Source organism: Protobothrops mucrosquamatus, unplaced genomic scaffold, assembly GCF_001527695.2.
Source record: "Protobothrops mucrosquamatus isolate PMUCROS unplaced genomic scaffold, P.Mucros_1.0 scaffold799, whole genome shotgun sequence".
In the NCBI taxonomy this organism is placed as follows: domain Eukaryota; kingdom Metazoa; phylum Chordata; class Lepidosauria; order Squamata; family Viperidae; genus Protobothrops; species Protobothrops mucrosquamatus.
Window position 1 is genome coordinate 14803 of NW_015387065.1, and position 21752 is coordinate 36554.

At 44.7% G+C, this 21752-nt stretch overlaps 1 protein-coding gene across 1 annotated transcript in view; it reads right to left on the reverse strand.

The window, feature by feature from the left end:
* Nucleotides 1-10989: 10989 nt before the first annotated feature.
* Nucleotides 10990-21752, reverse strand: part of NSD3 (nuclear receptor binding SET domain protein 3) — a 53164-nt gene continuing 42401 nt past the window's right edge. The window contains exons 16-23 of the mRNA XM_015818822.1: nt 21355-21557; nt 20942-21054; nt 18835-19104; nt 17445-17561; nt 16693-16834; nt 14592-14698; nt 12981-13185; nt 10990-11256 (exon numbers count right to left, since the gene is read on the reverse strand). Of these exons, the coding sequence (XP_015674308.1) occupies nt 11015-11256; nt 12981-13185; nt 14592-14698; nt 16693-16834; nt 17445-17561; nt 18835-19104; nt 20942-21054; nt 21355-21557 (1399 nt within the window). The 3' untranslated portion in view covers nt 10990-11014. The remainder of the gene's footprint in view (nt 11257-12980; nt 13186-14591; nt 14699-16692; nt 16835-17444; nt 17562-18834; nt 19105-20941; nt 21055-21354; nt 21558-21752) is intronic.

The following is a 21752-nucleotide window of genomic DNA, read 5'->3' on the forward strand; positions in this document are numbered from 1 at the left end:
ACCTGCATTATTCAATCACACCGACTCATTTCAACCCTTGGATTGCTTTTTAATGTTGAATGAAGGCAACTAGGAAACTTGAAAGCGTGTGAGCCTCCGAGTACATCGGCTGCCAAGTTGGTCCTGTCAGAAGCCATTGAGGTCCCACCACTGATTGGCAGGATTAAAAATGCTGTTCAACAGAGGTCAGTTTCAACAGAATGACTCCTCTTGAGATCAGCGAACAAGATCTAGGCTCTTCATTCATTCAGAAGGCTCAAAAATTATGAAATCAGATATACCGCTCCAGAAAGTTTGGCATCTGCCTTACACGCAGCAGGATGTCGCAATTTATGGGTCACAGGTCCAATGAACATTATGCAGATATCTGATGAGATAGAACAGCCCTCTTTCTGAGATTTACGTTGTCAGAGAGTGACAGTATGAGTCACCCTACGTTATGGGGACAAAGAATAAGGAAAACTGCCCTTTAGATACATTTTACAAAGCGTGCACACGGTGACTGAAGATTTAAATGTTATAAGCAATTACAGATTAGGTGGTCTCGAGAAATCCTTCTGAAATTAAAAAAGCTGTCTTCTTTGACAGCTATCTCTCTGCCAACCGCTGTAAATAATTTGGCTGGGAAAAAGAAAATAAACTGTGAAGCAGGGTAATTCCATCCCTTCACTTTCTAAGCCCAAACAGACACACAACCCAGAGAAGATCCTGGCTAACTTCTTCAATTACATTCCCTCTTATAGCATCCGCTGACTTTCCTTCAACTATAAACATTCCCCCTTAGGAGACACACAAATAGAGGAGGCCTCATTCCACAGCCAAGGCACAAAGAGTCTCAAACACACAGACTTTTTCTTTTTTCTTTTTTTTACCGGACGGTAGGAAAAGAAGCAAAGACAATTGTGTAGAAAACGACAACAATTCGTGAGGCCGAGGGGGTGGCAAACATAACTTCTGACAGTGGGGATCCAAACAGCCAATCCTTCGAAAGCATCGGAGTTTGTTAAGTCAGACGTTCTCAGTCCCAACTTTAAAAAGTCCAAGAGTTCCTTTAGAACCCAGAGCAGAGATGTGGGGAGGGGGGGGAGATACTTTTTTCTTTTGTCTGCAAGCTACCCTGCCAACCAGGCAGTGTGCATGACCCAGGTTCAAACAGACCCCCCCCTGCCCTTTCTGAGCCTCCCAGCAGCCACTAGATACACAAAAGAGCACCGGTTCCCCTCGCCCACCCCCAGTCATTAAAAAAAAAAAGCCACACATTTGCAGAAGGAGGTGGCCACAAGAGAAGTAATGGCAGTGCTCTCTCTCTCTCTCTCTCTCTCTCTCTCACACACACACACACAATCACTGACCCCCCCCAAAACACTTTTCTCTTCCAAGCTCACCAGCTTTGCAGGGATCCTTGTAGTCAATTGGCTCCGTCTCTTCTTCTGCCTCTTCCAGCACATCGCTGTAATCTGTAAAATCCACGGCTTGTCCCAGGACCAGCACCAGGAAGGAAAGGAAGAGTAGCCCCCCCTGGAAAGCAGACATGCTGGCAGGTCCCGGGAAATGCTCCACGGAACTGGAAAGGGGGAGGGGGAGGGAGGAAACAAGAGTGGGAAAGGGGGGGAGGAGGAGGGGGGAAAGAGAAATGGAAAGAGATGGGAGGCTCCCCCCCTCCTTCCTTCCTTCCTTTCTTTTTCTCTTTTCTCTCTCTTTCTCTCTCCCTCTTTCTTTCTCTCTCTCTCTCCCCCTCTCTTTTTTTCTTTTAGGGAAATGAGAGCTGGCGGAGGCGGGTTCAAGAGCCGGAGCTCAGCCCCCTCCAGGCTGGAGGGTTTGATCGCAGTACAACCCTGGGAACTGGGCCAGCCCGGGGGGGGGTGGATGGAGGAGAAGAGAGGGGGAGAGAGAGAGAAGAGAAAGAGAAGAGAGAGAGAGAGAGAGAAAAGAGAGAGAGAAGAAGAGGAGGGTTTGGAGCTTCAGAGAGATGCTGCACTCACCCCCCCCCCCCCCGACACAGCCTCTTTGCCCGGCGCGGTCCAGCTTCGGGGCTCGCCAGCACCAGCATCCACGGAGGGAGGGAGGGAGGGAGAGGTGCGGGTGGGTCGGTGGGCGTGGAAGGAAGGAAGGAAGGAAGGAAGGAGCGGAGCAACTCGGCCGCCGGACCCCCCCTGCAAACTTTTATCCCTTCGATCCCGGGACGGAAAGCCAGGCAGATTAACAAAGCTGGGCAACCCCGGACTGACTCTCCCCCTCCCCCGCCGCTCCCACGCCTTGCCTGCAGGGAGACCCTTTGCAAACTCCGCAAAGAGGGAGACCAAAACGGGGGGGGGGGCGGTGGAGCGAGGGCATTTCAGGACAGAGCGGGATATTTTAGCGGAGCCTGGATCCTTTCCAAGGGGGGAAAACAAAATGGGACGAGGGGGGAGGAACAAAAGCCTGATTCCCAATTCTAACCTCCCTCCCCCCCCCAAAAAAAAACCCCCATCCCAATCCCGCCGTTTCCAGGAAAAAAGCGGGGTGGAGCGCTTCCTCGGGAAGGGACAAATTGGCCGTTTCCTCTCCCGCCTCGGGCCGGCCTGGGTCTCGCCCGGGGGTGGGGTGGGGGGGTTTCTAGGGCCGGCGAGGGCGGCAATGTCCTCCTTGGACGGGCCCGGCCGGGGAGCAGCGACTCCCACGGGGCTCGCTTGCTTTTTCTCCCTCGCGGGATGAGACCTGCGGGGGGAGCCAAAGGCAGAAGACCCCCCTCCCTCTCTCCGTCCCTCCAGGGCATAGGGATCGAAAGGATACCCCCCCCCCCCGGCCTTATGGAAGGGCTTCCCGCGCACCCGCCGGGCTCGGGAGCCTCCCCGGCCCTGGCCTTTACCTTCCCGCCTGGTGCCACGTGGACCGAGCGGAGGGAGCGCCTGGCCTGTGGATCCTGGTGGGCCCTGGATTTCCCGGGGAAACGCTCGGGGCCTCTTTGCGAGGCGGCCAGGCCGGCTTTGAAACCTGGGCGAGAGAATCGTGGCCTAAGGTTGGAAGAAGAGAAATGAGAAAGAGGCCAGCCAAGTAGCGCGTGTCCCTTTATGCTTTACGCCAGAGGTGTCCACAATCTTGGTCACTTTTAAGACTTGTGGACTTCAACTCCCAGAATTCCCCAGCCAATGCAAGCTGATGGCAATTTTCCACTTTTTTTCTCTCTCTCCCCCCAGACTTCTTTTTCTGTATTGACAATCTAGGTCAGGGGTGGGCAACCTTGGCTCTTTTACGACGTGTGGACTTCAACTCCCAGAATTCCCAAGTCAGCATGAGGGAAACTTTGGCCTCTTCATGACTCCTGGACTTCAACTCCCAGAATTCCTGAGCCAGCATGAGGGAAACCTTAGCCCCTTCATGACTCGTTGACTTCAACTCCCAGAATTCCTGAGGCAGCATGGCTCAGCTTGGAAACCTCTCCCTTTCCCCTCAGCATGGCTGGCTCAGGAATTCTGGGAGTTGAAGTCCACGAGTCATAAAAGAGCCAAGGTTGCCTACCCCTGGCCTAGGTCACCCAACTAGGTACGGTGATGAGGTTTTTCCGTGGACCGGAGAGTGCGTGGTTTTGTGTGCTGCCTGCATCCCACAGATGGGGCTTTGTTTGTGCGGCCTGGTTGCTGGCATGCCACACGGACCGGGGTTTGGAGACCCCTGCTTTACATAGTACAGGAAGTCCTTGACTTATGACTACAATTGGGACCAGAATTTCTGTTGCTATGTGAGGCTATTAAATGAGTAGCACCAGATTTTATGATTTTTTTTTTGCCGAAGTTAAGGAATGGTGTGATCATTACATGAATCTGGCTTTCCCTATTAACTTTGCTTGTCAGAAGCTGGTTGAAGAGGTCAGACATGGTGATCACATAAAAAGGATGCTGCAGTCATGGTAAATATATGAGAGTTGCCAAGTGATTATGTGAACATAAAGATGCTGCAACAGTCATAAGCATGAGGATGGTTGTAAATATTTTTTTCCATTGTTGCTGTAACTTTGAACAGTCGCTAAACGAGTGGTTGTTAAGTTGAGGACTATCTAGTCTACAAAAATGAATCTTTTTGTATTGATCCCCTACATACAAAGTCCTGATACAATGAAAGAAATTATGGCATTTTACTCCCAAGAATTGATCCCATTCATAACTCGCAATGTGCTTGACAAGAGCAGGAAAATATTTAGTTCAAGCAAGTTTTCTAAAGTTATTTTCAGACTTTCCTTCATGCCCAAAGTGATTGTGAAAAAATAAAATAAAAAATAAAATGTGACCACATTCTTAATTGGAACATTCAGAACAATTTATTGAAGTCAACCTCAAGCAAAGTTTTAATCAGTGGAATGTCATTTTAAAAACCTTTCCAAATTAATGTTCACGGAAGCAAACACACATCTGAATTCCAAAGTATTTGTAAAATAAAAAAGGCAACATCTCAGTAAATATAATGTACAAAAATTATATGTTCCTACCATCACTCACATTCAGTAAGAAGCTAAAATATTACAGGCAATTCTAGATACACTTTGACTAGTAAACAATGAACTATCTATATACAAGTTAACCAAGCTTTATAGATGTCACACTATGCAAGAGAACATAGGCTAAACAACAAAAACCTCCAAAATGTTGTTAAGTCTCAAAGTCTATGCAGCAACATCAAGTCATAATACAGTAATAATCCCCCATGGATCACCCCCAGGGAAACATAACACTACTTCTTAGTGTTGAAATCTTCTATACGGGTTTGAGAAACTCCTAAAGATATTGTTTTTTTTAAGTGAATATCAATGATTCTGCTATTAAAGACTCTGGTGATTTTTGTTAAAATAACATTTCACAGAATCTACAAAGTTTGGTACATAGTAACAAGATCTACAGAAATAACGATTCTACATAAGTCATTGTTACAGATAAAGAGTACACAGGAATGGAGACAATCTGTTGGTATTGGTGTCTGTTGTGCAATATCACGTGTGTGGGGTACAAATGGATTTTGTCTTTCTTTTTCTTTTTTTAAAATCTTCTCTAGCAAACTCAGAATAAGCACATACCCTTATAAACAAATAAAGACACATTCTTGTTACTAGGCCATCATAATAGCTATTTCACCAACTTGGGTTTTCAATGGCAACATTGCTTCGGAAAAAACAGGGCAGTGAAGAAATGACATCGACCAGATACAGATCAACATGAAAGAACCGAAAGCAGACATAAAGCTTTTCTCCAGTTAGTTCTTATTGAGAACTAATTCTCCCAGGGAGGCCTGGGGCTAACAGTGTGGGCCAGGTGTTCAGGAGAAAATGTAATAGCGTGACCTAAACAAAGGACTCTCCAAACTTGGCAACTTGGAAGACTTGTGGGCTTCAAATCCCAGAATTCCCCAGCCAGCATGACTGGCTAGGGAATTCTGGGAACTGACGTCCACAAGTCTGAAAACCCTGACCTAAACTTTTCAGCAAGAGAAACAGCCCATTCCTGTGTGCAGGGACTATTATTATCCCTAATGGGAAGCAGTGAACAAACAACTTTGGCAAACTGGCAATGAATGATATAGGCAGACTTGATGCTGGGCAGACGCTCCATTCCTAGATTTATGCATGACACCAGTTACAAAAACAGCCTGCGTCCTTTCCTCCCACCCTATCCAGAAAAGTGCCCCTTGCCCAATTATATTTGCACCCAAGCTCGCCCCAGGCAGCTGAATACCAATTTGCTCAAGTCCACCTCCCAAAGTTAGCTTAATTATCTCTAGGAGTGATAGGATCTAGGAGTGATAGGATAAGTGCATTTTGTTTGTTTGAAATCTCTTGACACGAAGAGGGGAAAGCAGAAAGGCTCATTTAGTGTTAGAATTTATATATATATATAAAAAAAATACTGGAAAGTCACAATGCTTGCTACTGCCTCGTTAAGAAAAGGAGTGGCGCTTACTTTCAAAAGTACCGTATTTCCTATATGCCTTGAATTCGGTATCATGCAACAGAAGCGGGAATCTACTTCAGACGCTACGTTGAGGTGGGATGAGACTCATAACACAACAGGGGAATGAATAAATAAAACACAAACTGTAAAATAAGCATGGAAATAGTTTCAAGTACTTTAAACCCTGAATTCAATGAGGCAGAAGATACAATGTTAAAGTGACTATATTCGTACCAGCCGCGGACGTTCCCCACCCTACCCATAACATCTCCAATATATACAGTCAACAGGTTTTCAGTTCATTGGCAATGATATTGTAATAATTACATCTTTTGTATGCCACCGGCGTCTGCGGAAGGGCACCAAGCGTAAAGCCAGAGATGCATCCGAGTCCCTTCATCTTCATTACAACTTCTACAGAAGCGTTTCTCACGCGGCATTTTTAAGCACACAAATACGCACTTAAGGCAGGGGTCTTCAAACCTGGCCCTTGGATGACTTGTGGACTTCCACTCCCAGAATTCCTCAGCCAGGCACAGGGCCAAGTTTGAAGACCCCTGTCTTAAGGGCTGCTAACACACAATGTGGGAAGTACATGCCTGCATTGTATGTCCTGGAGGAAAGAAAAAGCACCATAAACACCAACAAAAACACTTTGCTTTAGACATACAACGTGATATTGGGGGAGGCTGCCCAGAGCTTTGACATCAACCACAACAACTGGCTCATGATTTTACATGGTAAAGCCTGAAATCACACTGAGGTCTGGAAAGAAGTGGAGGAAAAAAAAACATTTGTCAAAAAATACTATGCAGGTGGCTGCTTGCAAGAGAAGACCAGAATATTCCTTCTTTTGTTTCTTATTTCATCCCTCAAAGCCCAAACCCAAAAAAATGACAGAAATGTTTCTCGTTTTTTTTCCATTTCTTGGATGAATTGCAACCCATGGAGTGTTTGATGAAGCGGCTGTCGGTCTAAAAAATATTGAGACATTACTATCCTACTTGTGTATCCCCAGGTATTCCCCGAAATTCAAGAGACACCTGCTTGAAATCTAAGTGCCAAAACAATTTTCTTTAAATTGCTCACCTAGCCAGGTGTTTTCATTTCATGTACATTTTCATTTGCCTGCAGACAAAAACATGTTTCCTTGAGGCATAGACTTAAAGCAAGGCAGCAATGCCAAAACATTCCACGATCTTGAGTCACGAGTCATGCCAATACAGCCAAAAGATTTCTGTATTCTACAGGTTGCAATTTCAAGTTCTAGAGCATCTCCCCGATTGCAAGAACACAAAACTGCAGTATTCTAGCCAATTTTCCACTCCTGGTTAAAGTGCGTGCTCTATGGGACAAAACAAAAATGGAACCACTTCTCTACGGAACCCCTAGCATGGCTTGTGCATACAAAAACAACAGTGCTAGGTGTGTGCCCACTCAGAAATTACATTCCACTGAATTCACAGCACAATACTATGCCTGGTCCACTCTGCAAGAAGTACCACTGTGTTCAATGAGTTTGTCCCACAGAGGTGTGCAGAGCAAGGACACGTTATCTCAGGGAAACTTAAATGCTATCGTAAGTGGGTACAAGATAATCCATAGCAGTGGTTACCCCATTTGTATGAGTTGCTTGAAAAGAACAACACTTCACATCCTCCCTTACACAGTAATTAGGAAAAGATGGAGAGAGTGGGGCACCTTTTAGAAGCCAAGCACACACAGTAGGATGGGAAGGGAAAGAAATGCCTGTTTGCAGGCATATATATTCAGAGAAGAAAGTCAGCCTTCATTTGGCTCAACTTCAATCTTCCATGGCAATACTTCAACCCTGTTTTTGCAGAGGTAAACAGACCACATTCTATGTTTAGAATTTGATAAAACAGAACCAAGTTCTAGGTTTATCATAATTTTTTTCTGTGTTCTGAATAATGAGAAGTTGGGAGAAGGGAGGGAGAGACAACTCACAACTCCCCCCCCCCACCACTCTATTCATCCTCAGTTTTTTCTGTTTCTTAAGGATGTTATATTGATTATGGTAGGACTGCATTTTCAAAGAAAACCTTCCCATTCTACATCTTTTTTTAAAAAAACAAACAAACAAATAAAACAAAAGCTAAGGACTCAATTCTAAACAATGAATAAACATTTAAAACCTACTAGGGTTTGAAACATCTTAATGAAGAAACTTTATGGGATTCCAAAAGGTTTATTCTAAGAGAAAATATCGCCCAATAAAATAGATGCTTTACTTTTGCATCCATTAATGGGGGAAAAAAATCTGAAACAATAATTTAAATTGACGTTGACAGTGGGGTGTCCTCCACCTCTTCTCAGGACTGGGCTAATTCAGGTGTGGCCCAAGGAAGATTTGCTCTGAATACTGACCACCCATCAATGACCCTTCTACTTTTATCAACTCTTTTGGCCACTTTTCCTGGCAGAATTGCACTTGAGGTGACATGCAAGTTATAATCATGATGCTGGATCCTCCCTTACTAAGGACAAAAGATCTCTCCAACCAAATGACCGTAAGTTTCTTTGAAGCACAATGAAAAGATAAAGAATCACAACAGTACAGGAGGGAGAGATAAGAGGAGGGGAAAATGGGACTAAAAAGAAAGGAGGACATGATTTGGAGGACATGATCTAGTCCAGGGGTTCTCAACCTTGGCAACTTTAAGACTTGTGGACTTCAACTCCCAGAATTCCTCAGCCAAATTCTGAGAGTTGAAGTCCACAAGTCTTAAAGTTGCCAAGGTTGAGAACCCCTGATCTAGTCCAAGGGGCTACAACCCACAGACTGAGCTTTAATGCCGTTCACAGATTGGAGTTGCAGTGTTTCCAAACTTCATCTTAACTTCAGTGGCATCTGTTCAGTAATTTTTATTATTTGCCCTCTCAAGGTGCACTGCCACGAAATCTGGGCACTCTGTAGCCATTCCCAATCTGTCGAGGAATAACGGGGTGTATGAAAGAAAGTAAAGACGAGAATTCTGAACTTAGAATTCCTAGATTAGGATAAAATCCTCTCTGAAAAAAATCTTTTCCCCTATGACCTTATTTTTTTTCCCCATTTCCCCTCCCCCCCCAAAAAATCAAACGTGTAATAAAAAAACACCCCTACAATCTAAACCTACATATACATATATAAATTGTAGTGTTCTCAAAACATTAATTTAAATGTTCATTAGTGTTATCAAATCTGTATCATCTTCTTTTAGGGCTTCATATTTAATTAGTCCACATGATTTTGAAGCTTATGGAGTACAAAGAAACAAAGTCAGTGATCTGCGAAGGAATTTGCAAACTGAATGAAAATTGAAGTGCTTTAAAGGAATGTAGTGTGCTGCCTTATTTTTACGCCTATGCAGATTAGGAAAATAGAAGCTGTATTTGCTTTTCCTCTCTAGGCTTTTAAAAAGAAGAATTTAAAAAAAAAACCTAATAAAAAAACTAAGAAAGGAGTCACTGGCACCATAAAATACTATCTATTTCCTGGAATTGCCTAATCTGTTATGCTCATATAAATCAATATACAGTCATTATTGGACTAAGCGTCTTAAATAAAAACAAGTATTTCAGGAGACACTTGGAACACCCAACAGGAACAAGTTATGTAATTTCAGTGCCTGCTCTTCTAGAAAGATTAATAAACTAGTCTTTATGAAATACACACATGGCTTTGTAAGATAGACCCTTCCTATCCAATGACGTGATTCCTTTGAATAACCTACGTCAAAATCAGATGAGATAAGAACAAAACTGGCCATATAAAATACACCGACTGGCAGCCAAAGTCTGCCTTTCAGATTCAAAAAGATAAATCTTCATCAGCATCTATTCCTGTGGAAAACCGTGTTAAGAGCACAGATTCTGCATGGTGCAAGATTCATAAAAGAAGAACGGAAGGCCTTGAGAAAGAAGAGGCCTGAACATCCAACTTGGGAAGGCCGGAGGTCCATGCTGATTCCCATAACGTGGCGAGAATTACAACAGCACTGTTGTAAAAGAAACTTCCAGAGACTTTCCTGCTCAAGTCTCCTTCGGATTCAATAGCGACAGAAAAGTGACTTATGCCTAATGAAAACAGACTCCGGGGGCCCAAAGGAGAAATATTCCCCAGCCTCCTTACAGCTTTTTTTTTTGTCTTTTTCCCCCCACCCAGATTTTTATAGGCACAACCTACCAAACTCTTCTGCACAAGCCCTTTAGAAAGAAAGCAGAACTGCAAATCCCGCGTACGCAAGAGGCTGCCGGAGTACGTGCTTCCAAAGTGACCAATTAACATCACGTCAAGAATGCCCTTCCCAAATCACGGAGTCCTAATTTATTTATTTTTTTGGGTGGGAGAAGGTATCATGATTATCGTTGATTCAGTCCAAAAAAAAAAAAAAAAAGGAAAGAGGGATTGCACCATCTCAAACAAAACAAAACAAAACAAAACAAAAAACTCTTGCCGTCATGAAGTTACTGGAAGTATCTCACTCGGAACTGCCCAATAAGATTTATCGGATTTTTTTCTCCCCCCCCCCCGTAATTGTAAAATCAGACAGGAAAATAATAATTAATAATAATAATAATAATAATAATAATAATAATAATAATAAAAAAGACACATACAGAGATAAGATAACCAGGCTGGTGCTTGCTACTCTTTTTCAGACCCACCGATTGTATTAGAACCAGAAATCCTCCAAAAAGTCCGTTAGAAATTAAATAAATAAATATTTTCGCTATGTTTTCTTTTCCTTTTTTTCTACACGCAGAGAACAGACTTAAATCCAAGGTCCTTCTCTGCAAACCCCTAACCCTCTCCTAACAAAATTGCGTTGCCAAGATGCTTCTTTCTGATCTTCCAGAGCCCGAAAGACGCAGACAAAGGGCAAATGGATCTAATCAGATGCACAGGCTCCTGAACTGCCTTCCAAGATCCAGCGATCCCAATTGAGTCCCATTAGAGGCAGCTCTAAAGATTGAGGAGGCTTCCCCTGGCACTGTATCTAGATTCACAAGGACTTGCCACCCTGAACGGGAACACATTTGGGGTTGCGGTTTGTTTTTTTTGTGGGTGTGTGTGTGGGTGTGAAAGGGCCTCTTCACTCCTTCGATGCTTCCTCTGGATTTTGCTGTTCCAATCGACGCTTGATCTTGCCCCAATACTCGGGGGCCACAGGAGCTTTGGGGTTGTGTTCAGAGCAGCAGAGGCGTCCGTCCAAGGCCGAGGAGACCAGGGCTCCCTTTTCGTGATCCTTGCAGTAAGAGTGAGGGCAGAACTCGCAAAACGCAGTCGCCGGGTTGCCACAGATGGCACACTGGTGCCACGGGCATTCCCACTTCCCTGAGGAAGAAGAAAACAAGAGAGATCAAATATGTATCCGCACAGGTGCCGGAAGAAAATAGCCGGCCCATTTTCACGATGCAAACTAGACTACGGTCATGGTTCCGACAGACGTTACTCTTCAAAGAACTTCCAGGCATTTGTTTACCTTAAAGCAGACATGTCACACACAAGGCCCGGGGGCCGGATGCGGCCCACAAAGTGGTTTCCTGCGGCCCGCGAAGCCATCCTGGAAACAGTGAGGGAACGGCCCCCGCTGGCTTGGCCCTGGCCCAGGTTGGCCGGGAGCCAATGTACAATTTTGTGGTGGCCATCTATGCTGAAACGCATTCAGTCTTAGCTCCACAAGGCCGTCTAGAAACGGCGAGGAACCAGACCCTGCCGCGTCAGCTCCGCCCCCTGGGTGCATGCTGGGGAGGTGTCACTCTTTGTGAGGAATGAAGAAATGGACCATGCCTTGGCGCTTGCCCCGGTCCCACCCCCTTCTGCCAGAGACCCTCGGATCTGTCCCACGCCTGCCCAGGCCCCCACAGGCACCCTTGATGCGAATGATGTAGAGCTGGCCATGCCCACCCAGTAGGCCACACCCACTCCATCCACGCCCACCCAGTAGGCTGCACCCACCCTGGCCACACACACCCAGCCCCCCCCGAGGGCAACCGCAATGCTGATGCGGCCCTCAATGAAATTGAGTTTGACACCCCTGCCTTAAAGACTCTTTATTCAAATAACGTGAGAGCTCTACTGCAATCTCAACTCGATGAAGATTAATTTATAGGAATTAGGAGGGCAAAAATGTTACCTTCTCAGATGTGCTTAAAAAAAAAAAATCTTACCAACCAAATAAATGAAAGGTAAATAGAAAGCAAGGTAAAGTCCAGTAACACAGCTGCTATCCACTGACTCTCCTAACCTTGACAGAGATCTATCCTGGTTTTGTAATTTGAAGCCCCAAAAATATTGGCAGAGCCAATTCTATGGAAAGGCCGGCTTAAAAGGGTCATTTCAGGATTTGCTAAAGGATTCACGGGAAGAAGTAAAAACGGAGGGGAAAGAAGAAAATACCAAACATCCAGTGGTGGGATTCAAATAGGTGAACAACCGGTTCTCTTTGTGGATGCTGCTTCCGGAAGTCCATCCTGGGCCTGGGCAACAAAAAAAATAGCTACCGGTCCTGCCGAAGTGGTGCGAACTGGTTGAATCCCACCACTGCAAACATCCCAAATTTCTTTGTGATTGCAGAATGCTGACAAACTGACTGGACTGTGGAAATTGAGCTCAAGTATCTTGGAAGTGGACATCAACCCCGCTGCTCTGTTTTGTGACTGTTATGTTGGCTTCCTAGAGATATCAGTGTCTTCCCTAATTAACTTTGTCACAACTAGACTACTGAAACAGAGCAGCAATAGCAATAGCGCTTAGACTTATATACCACTTCCCATTTACAGCCCTCTCTCAGCGGTTTACAGAGTCAGCATACTGCCCTCAAACGATCTGGGTCCTCATTTTACCGACCTCAGAAGGATGGAAGGCTAAGTCAACCGTGAGCCGGTGAGAATCGAACTGCTGGCAGTGGACAGCGAGTTAGCCTGCAATATTAGCTACTGCGCTACCACGGCTCCTCGTTTAAACAGCCAGGTGATTTTTTGCATATATATTTTTATGTCCAAAAGGAAAAAAAAAAAAGGCCTATTTACAGCTGCCAAAAAATTACAGGCACCTACCAAAGGGTGGCTGTGTCAAATTAAGGCAGAGGAGGTGATAAGCTTTGGGACAGTCTTTTTTGTCACACATGACGAGTTCACCCCCATCTCCACACTGAAAGCAATTATCTTCGTGCATCTGCTTCTGCTCCATTTTTATCTTCCGTTTCTTCTGCTTCAGCTTTGCGTTCTTTGCCTTCTCTTCATTTGCCGTTGCGCACGCCGTCTGAACAGGCAGAGGGAAAAGCCAAGAAGAATGTTAATAAAGGACAATTTAAAAAAAAAGAAAAAAAAAAGAGTCGCAACTCTCTTAAGTCAGCCCTACAAGGTAGACCAGGCTAAGAAACCAATGCCATGTAGGACAGAACTACTTTAATTGTGTCATCTATACAGGGGTGGGGAACTACGGCCCCTTTATGATCCGTGGACTTCTGCTCCCAGAATTCTATGCTGGCTCAGGAATTCTGAGAGTGGAAGTCCACAGATCATAAAGGGGCTGTAGTTCCCTGCCCCTGATCTGTAGTAAAACAGTCTTGTAAATCTGAAGGTGCTTCCTTTTTCTTTCCCATTATTATCTCCATTTAAAGTAGGCTGTCTGAATGTTCTCTCCAATTTGTTTCTTGGAATGGACTCAGGCCCCTCTTAACTGGACACTGCCTTGCTAGCAGCTCTTCCTCCAGTTTCGAGGCCATTCCCTTTACCCTCTAGGCCAGCGGTTCTCAACCTGTGGGTCAGGACCCCATTTGGGGTCGATTGACCATTTCACGGGGGTCGCCAAGCAAGGCTGTCCGCCATTTTTTCCCCTTTTCCGGCGGGTGCCTTACCTCCCTTGGGCTGGGCCAGCTGGTGGTCGGCCTGCTCAGTCTCTGCCGCTTGCCAGCTACGCCTCGGCCGGCGCAGGGGGCGGAACCACGCATGCGCGGCGCTCCCGGGCAGGGAAAGTCCTCGACTTACGACTGGTTGGGTAGTCCTCGACTTACGACCGGTTTAGTCCTCGACTTACGACCGGTTTAGTCCTTGACTAAAAGGTTGAGAACCACTGCTCTAAGCCTACTTGACCCCTGGTGTCTGAAAGCGAAAGCTTCCAGCCAAGAAAATGCTGAGTTCAGATGAACACCCAACAGTCGCCGTCAAGCCCTAAATGAAGATGGGGATTCTGTACAGAGAGTCCTCGACTCACGACCTCAATTCAGCCCCAGATTTCTGTCGCTAAGCGAGAAAGGGGGTTAAGTGAGCGTTGCCTCCTTTTGTAACGTTTTCCTGCCCCGGTTGTCAAGTCAATCTGGCTTCCCCATTGACTTTGCTCGTCAGAGGGACGCGAAAGGTGATGACGTGACTCAGGGACACACTGCGACCGGCATAAATAGGAGCCAGTAATTTTGATCCCGTGACCCTGGGGACGCTGCCACGGTCGAAAGCCTGGAAAAGGATCCCAGGTCACTTTGTTCAGTGCTGCTGTAACTTTGAATGATCACTAAACAAACTGTCATACGTTTGAGGACTATCTGTGATGAAAGAGACCAGGAGGAAAGTCCTGCTTTGGACTGGTGAGCACAAGCGGAGAGAGAACATGCCCCTGTGTTTGATATTCCATCTATCTGTGGTTTTTGCCCTGGTTTTTGTGTGACTAACCTTTGGCCTCACTCCCAGGAATCCACTGCAGTTTTCTGCTCCACAGTGGCACTCGGTTCTGCCATTGCCCAGACAATCCAAATTATAGTTAAATGTTAACTCCATCCCTGTAGATTCAAGAGAATTAGTTTAATACTTAGCAAAGTACATTAGAGATACTTTTCGTTTTTTGCTTCAGAAAAGAGCGATATACCAGCTTCATTAAAGTATTAAAAATGTGATGGCCATCTTCATTGCCAGCGAAAAATCTCGTTCTTATCGAAATGACCCAGTGGCTAGCAGAATTAATAAGGAATCTCTCCTTTTTTCTCTCCTTTTTAGCATCTCTTTCTCTGGTTTTCCCATCCCAAATCCAATCTAAACATCTGGCTGGCTGTGCGACAAGCCATAATATCCAGATGTAACCCTATTGGGGGAGGTCATAGTTAAAATCCATCAGCATTTCTAAACTGGAAAATGTTTTGAGCAATAAAAGCTGGCAAGTTATCATCTTGCAATTTGACTATTCATTTCAATTTGGCTTTGCTTGCATAAACAAGCATGCTTATTCCAGAGGAAGGAAATTTGGGCTCTCTTGGATCTGACCAAAGCTGTTAGAGATCAAGATCTCTCCATACATAAGGACCATTGCTAACTGAATCTTCTTATCGCCTCAAGAGTTTTCCATTTGAGGTCACTGAATTGAGTCTTTAAGTGCAGGGTTGGACTAGAAGACCTCCAAGGCCCCTTTTCACCCAATTACAGCATACTATGTTTGTTTTTTTTGCTTTCTCTTTCATCAAATACAAGCTTTTCTCATTTGCTTTGTTTGCCCTGGGAAAGAGTTCGTTTTTCCATCCAGTCCCAGGAGCAGAGTCAGTATGGACAAAAGGACAAAGGCTCTGGAACGAACTACCCCCCGAGATCCGGATGATTCCGGATCTCCTTACTTTCCGCCGCGCCCTCAAGACATGGCTTTTCCAGCAAGCGGGCCTGACCTAGGGAGGATTTTAGGTAGGGATGATTTTAAGAAAAAATTTTAATTGACACACAGCTTCCAATATTTGGCTTTTAATTTGGTTTTATGGGGGTTTTTTGTTTTTTGATGTATTTTGTTTGTATCTGTTTTAATATGCTGTGCACCGCCCTGAGTCCTACGGGAGAAGGGCGGTATATAAATTAAATTATTATTATTATTATTATTATTATTAAACTACACACAGAGATGTTTTTTTCAAAATGTTTATCAAGAGGCTGTGAATGAACCACCACCACCACCACCACCACAACAACAGAAAGAACGAAGAGGCAGCGTAAAACCTGAAAGCAAAAGACTTTAAGAGAATATCCCTATCCAGGTCAAATTGAGGAAAAAGAACTGGAAGAGATCCAGGAGCACCAAGCCTAGAAACGACATTTAGGTCACATGCTGCCTGCATTCTTGGGCAAGAGGAGGAGGAGGTAGGACACAATCCAGAGATTGAGGGTAGTATTATGGGAGTTATAGAAAATAAAGGACAGTCCCAAAAGTGCTTTTTCAAAAGGCAACTGGACTTTTTTTTTTTCGCCCTCCTTGAAGATGTTTTGCTTCTCATCCAAGAAGCTTCTTCAGCTCTGAAGCAGAAGGTCTTCAAAAAAAAAGAAAAGAGAGAGAGAGAAAAAAGAGAAAATAAAATAAAATCCAGTTGCCTTTTGAAAAAGCACTTTTGGGACAACCATGGGACTTTTCCTGCTGGGAGGGAGGGACGGGGCTTCCTTGGGGTGGGGGTTACTGCTCCCCAAACTCACTGGCCCCCATCGCATAAATTGACCCTCGGACGGCTTGACTCCGGCTCCTCCCATTTAGCACACCAGCCCAATTTAACTGTACGCGCTCCATCAGTGGAGGTTTTTAAGAAGAGACTAGACAGTCACTGGGGTATAGCCTCTCCTGCTTGAGCAGGGGGCTGGACTAGAAGACCTCCAAGGTCCCTTCCAGCTCTATTTCTATTATTATGACCTGGATGACTGAGAATCTCCATGGACAAAACAAAGGACTGTTAGAAGAAGAAGACAACGAAGAGGTCAAAATATCTCCACTCACTTTCAAAGGCAACGGGAACGTTCAGAAGAGCATATTTACCTGCAGGAATGTCACCCAGAGCAAAGAGTCCCACCCGGACGTCTCCGTTGACTGTCCACTTCTGGGTTTCACAGTTGGGGTTGCAGCTGTGGTTCATGAAGCGAGAGTAGTTTCCCTTTGGTCCAGCATCTATTATGCGGTCCTTGAATAAGACAAAGGATGCAGGAATGAACACAACACCGATTAAAGAATGAATGCTTTAAACCAGGGATCCCCAACCGTGGCAACTTTAAGACCTGTGGACTTCAACCTCCCAGAGGTTGAAAATTGTCCCAGCTGATTCGGTCTACTTGAATCTAAAGTCAGCTACATGTTGGTTTATGCCAGGGCTCCTCAAACGTGGCCCCTTTAAGACTTGTGGACTTCAACTCCCAGAATTCCCCAGCCAGCATGGCTGGCTGGGGAATTCTGGGAGTTGAAGTCCACAAGTCTTAAAGTTGCCACGGTTGGGGACTCCTGGTTTAAACTATTGCAACGGGATGTCGACGCTGATGCTTCCGCTGCAAACGTAGCATTGCTACAGGAGCAGCCTCAATCGCAAAAATTGGCAAGCCAAAATCATCTGCTGAACTTGGGAGAGTTAAAAACTCTTGTTTTGTCTGGCTGGCAAGTAATCTCGAGTTTTCCTGGTGGATTTTTACATGCAGACTGTCATTTTGACAGGTGTCAAAACCGTAACACCTTTGATGCTGGGATGACATACAAGCACGCACGGACACACACGCATGCAGGCGCGGAGGGTATCCTTTTACCTTTGTAACAGTTAACATATAAAAATTGGTCACGTTGTTCTCATGGGCACGCTTAATTCGCAATCGGCATTCTTCCTCGTCAATTAATTCACCAACGTATTCATTCACAAATTCACCCTAAAAAAAAAAAAAAGTCAGAAGAGAAACAGACTTATAAATAAATGGGAGCATTATACTACAACCTGGGCCACTTTAAGAGGCGTATGGACCTCAACTCCCAGAATTCTCCAGCTAGCCGAAACTAGGGAATTGTGGGAATTGAAGTCCACCCATCTTAAAGTGGCCCAGGTTGAGAAATACTAATACTACATAGCATAGACATTGAAAAGAAACTCTTGTTAGAAAACAGCTAGCATGGTAAAGTGTTTACAGCAGTGGTTCTTAATGCCGCGACCCCAACCGGTCGTAAGTCGAGGACTAAACCGGTCATAAGTCGAGGACTAAACCGGTCGTAAGTCGAGGACTACCCAACCGGTCGTAAGTCGAGGACTTTCCCTGCCCGGGAGTGCCGCGCATGCGTGGTTCCGCCCCCTGCGCCGGCCGAGGCGTAGCTGGCAAGCGGCAGAGACGGAGCAGGCCGNCCCCCCCCCCAACATTACAGCTTTCCTCTGACCCTCGGACCAAAGAAAATAGGAAATATACAATAATAGTAAAAATATGCAATTAGGTAACAAAGAAATGGCGAGGAAAACTAATTTGGAAACTAAGACGGTGCATGAATTGGTAAGCAATCGCTTCTTTCCAGAAACCAAATTACCTAAATTTTGTCGTGGAAATGTTTTAAGTAATTAAAAGCATATGCAGACATTAAAGAAATGAAATGGCTGGGATTCCTCTGTTTCGGTTATTCATCAGCCTTAACATTAGAAGGCAGAGTATGCCACTCAAAGGAAAGTTGAAAGAAGGAATTTCATAAGATTTCATTTTGCGTTGATAGTTCAAGCATCTTTTGTGGGTTTGCTTAACTGGCTTTTAACAATAATTTTTTGTGTGAAATAAGTCACCTCCTTAGTAGAATATAGGGGGAAAAAATGAAAGCGTACATATACCTTCAGGTTTTTTTCAGTCTTGTATTTTTTTTTTTTACTTTAATGACTAGCCTAATATATTGTTGTCATTGTCCTAAAGCCACACAAAGAATTAATTGCTTTTAAGTTAATAAGAAATGAATTCCAGATTCTAAGAATCCAGCTAAACTCTGCAAGTGATGCTTAGCGGTGTGTGTTTCTATTATTTTATGCAGAACGTGAGAAGTGTCATAAGGCAGCATTTTTTCCCCTTTCATTCTGGCTTTGTTTTTTTTTTTTTTAATTTTCCTCCCTTCGTTTGATTTTTAAAGAATAAAAGGAATAGGTAACCCATTGAAAAACCAAGCAATGTGTCTGGCTACCTTTTTAATGTTCCGTTTGGTCCGCAGGCCCCAGCCGCGTCGATCCGTTTTTATAATTTCTGCTTCCGGATAGAGTCTTTTGGTAAAACACTGATTCTGGCAGCGCTCTCCCGCGGGGCAAACGTGAGGATGACATTCATACTGCAGCATTCGATTTAAGCACTCTGACTCCAGGCCACAAGGGTTCTCGTCCGTTGGCTTACAGTTACACCGAGGGATTTCGGACAAGTCTGCAACTTGGATCTGGACTTTTCCTACCACTTTGTTGGACTGCGGGGTACAGAAATAAAGGGCACAGGCAGAGCATCAGTTCACAGATGTAGCGGCATCACCTATCGTTCCATGATGGAAGCCTGAATCAAACTCTTCGCTGAGAAACATCGTGGCTTGTTTATTTATTAGTCAACCGGTCAATGTTACATTCCACCATAATTATAAAGACTCTCAACAGCTCGTAAAAAAGAAGCCAGCAGAGTAGCAGTATAAGTCAAGGGTAGGCAACCTCGGCCCCTTCATGACTCGTGGACTTCAACTCCCAGAATTCCTGAGCCAGCATGGCTCAGCTTGGAAACCTCTCCCTTTCCCCTCAGCACGGCTGGCTCAGGAATTCTGGGAGTTGAAGTCCATATGTTTAAGGCAGGGATAGGCAACCTTGGCTCTTTTATGACTCGTGGACTTCAACTCCCAGAATTCCTCAGCCAGCATGGCTCAGCTTGGAAACCTCTCCCTTTCCCCTCAGCATGGCTGGCTCAGGAATTCTGGGAGTTGAAGTCCACGAGTCATAAAAGAGCCAAGGTGGCCTACCTCTGGCCTAGGCCGCTTTATGACTCGTGGACTTCAACTCCCAGAATTCCTCAGCCAGCATGGCTCAGCTTGGAAACCTCTCCCTTTCCCCTCAGCGTGGCTGGCTCAGGAATTCTGGGAGTTGAAGTCCACGAGTCATAAAAGAGCCAAGGTGGCCTACCTCTGGCCTAGGCCGCTTTATGACTCGTGGACTTCAACTCCCAGAATTCCTGAGCCAGCCATGCTGAGGGGAAAGGCAGAGGTTTCCAAACTGAGCCATGCTGGCTCAGGAATTCTGGGAGTTGATGTCCACAAGTCATAAAAGAGCCAAGGTTGCCTATCCCTGGCCTAGCCAGATTCACTTAACAACCATGTTGCTAATTTAAGAACTGCAGTGATTCATGTAACAATCGTGGGAAGAAAGGTTGAAAAAACTGCAGCGATTCACTTCATGTTGGCAACAGAAATGTTGGCTTCAACTCTGGTCGTAAGTTGAGGACCACTTGCCAGTAACAACATAAACGCAACTAAAAACACAAACACAATATGTGGCCTCAAGACAAAAAGCTCTCTGGAAAAGCTCTGTTTGTACTTTTTTCTGGAAGGCAGAAGGAATTAAAGCAATATTAAAGCAATGTTTTTCATTTGGGACGCAGACCAGATCCCGATAATAAAGCATCTGCTCTTTGCGCCCAACATGTTTCAAGGTGAATCTCTTTTGCTGCTTATAATGGAAAATATTTTGGCCAGAACACTGCTTTTGGTTAGAATATTCCAAGTGATATTTCAGATGTCTTCTTATATGCCCGTGAAGCTTCTTTTGCGGAGCCCAGCCATCAAATTAATATTCTACATTTACCTTTAACGAGAATATTTGTAGCTCAGCGCTGACATGGGGGGGGGGTCCTTGGTGCTCTCTGAGCTTGCTTGTTTTCTTGCAGATGTTTCGTTACCGGCTCTAGAGAATCACTAGCCCTGATGATGTTACCTAGTTTGGGTAATGAAACATCTGCAAGAAAACAGCCAAGCTCAGAGAGCACCAAGGACTCCTCACGTTTACCTTTTGATGACAACTTTTGTAAGCAGAATCAAAGGTTTTTATGAGAGTAGAGGACTCTGTGGTAAGATGAGCAAAAGAAAGCTCAAGATGCTAACTTCCAGTTTCAAAGCCGATCCAGAATTTTCCAAACCAACAGGCTAAAATTCTATCTATGCATGTAGAAAAGTAAAATGTTCTCACATTTAAGAAGCGAACACACTAAAAATCCACCTATATGCTTTGCACACATACATGCCACACACCTGAACAATACAAGGGACTCACTTTTATGTGTTTATAGGGAGGTGGTTTTCTGGAATTCCTCTCAATTTCAAGTGCTTCTTTACTTTCTCTTTGTGCTTTTAGTTCCTGGAAGCGTTTTGCTGCTTCTTCAAGTGCTGTATGAGTTTTTCCCAAAGCAGAAAAAAGCTGGCATTAGCAACTATTCAAAGATCTGCGAGAAGACCAAACTCATTTAAACAATTATGTAGTATCTAGGCCGGGCCTCTAATTAAAAGCAATGATATTATGTACAGTCCGTTGTGCAGAATAGAAGCATTTTAAATGGAATGAAATGGAGTTTAATTGACTAAAGGGTGTCTTAAATTTCAAGACACCATTCCCCTATTCAGGACGATGGGAGACCAAAAAAATGTGGAGCCCTGGTCATGAAGTCAGTAGAAATCATTTAAATTTACCTTTTTTGAAAGTCTTGTTAATATTAGTTTGCCCTTCAGCAAAGCTCTTATCTCCTTCAACGTAGGGGAATACTCTCCCCTGATGCACCCAGTAGTAGTCATGTGAGCCAAAGAAAAATACTGGGAAATCCCCAACATCGTGTTTGAGGCCCTGGATGTTGAGAGGGACAGATCTGGGATTGCATATCTCAGCTGGCCACCACCTAGGAGAAGGAGGGGTGGATAGAAGGAGGGTAAGGAGAGCAGTTGGTCTAGATTTCGGTCCTCAAGCCAATTCCCATATAAGACTTTACTTCAATACAGTCTTACACAATTATTCCCCCCACGAGTTATCAATCTGAATGTATGAATACGTGAAACTCTTGAGTCAAGTTAGCCCTACTGATGTCCTCATGAAA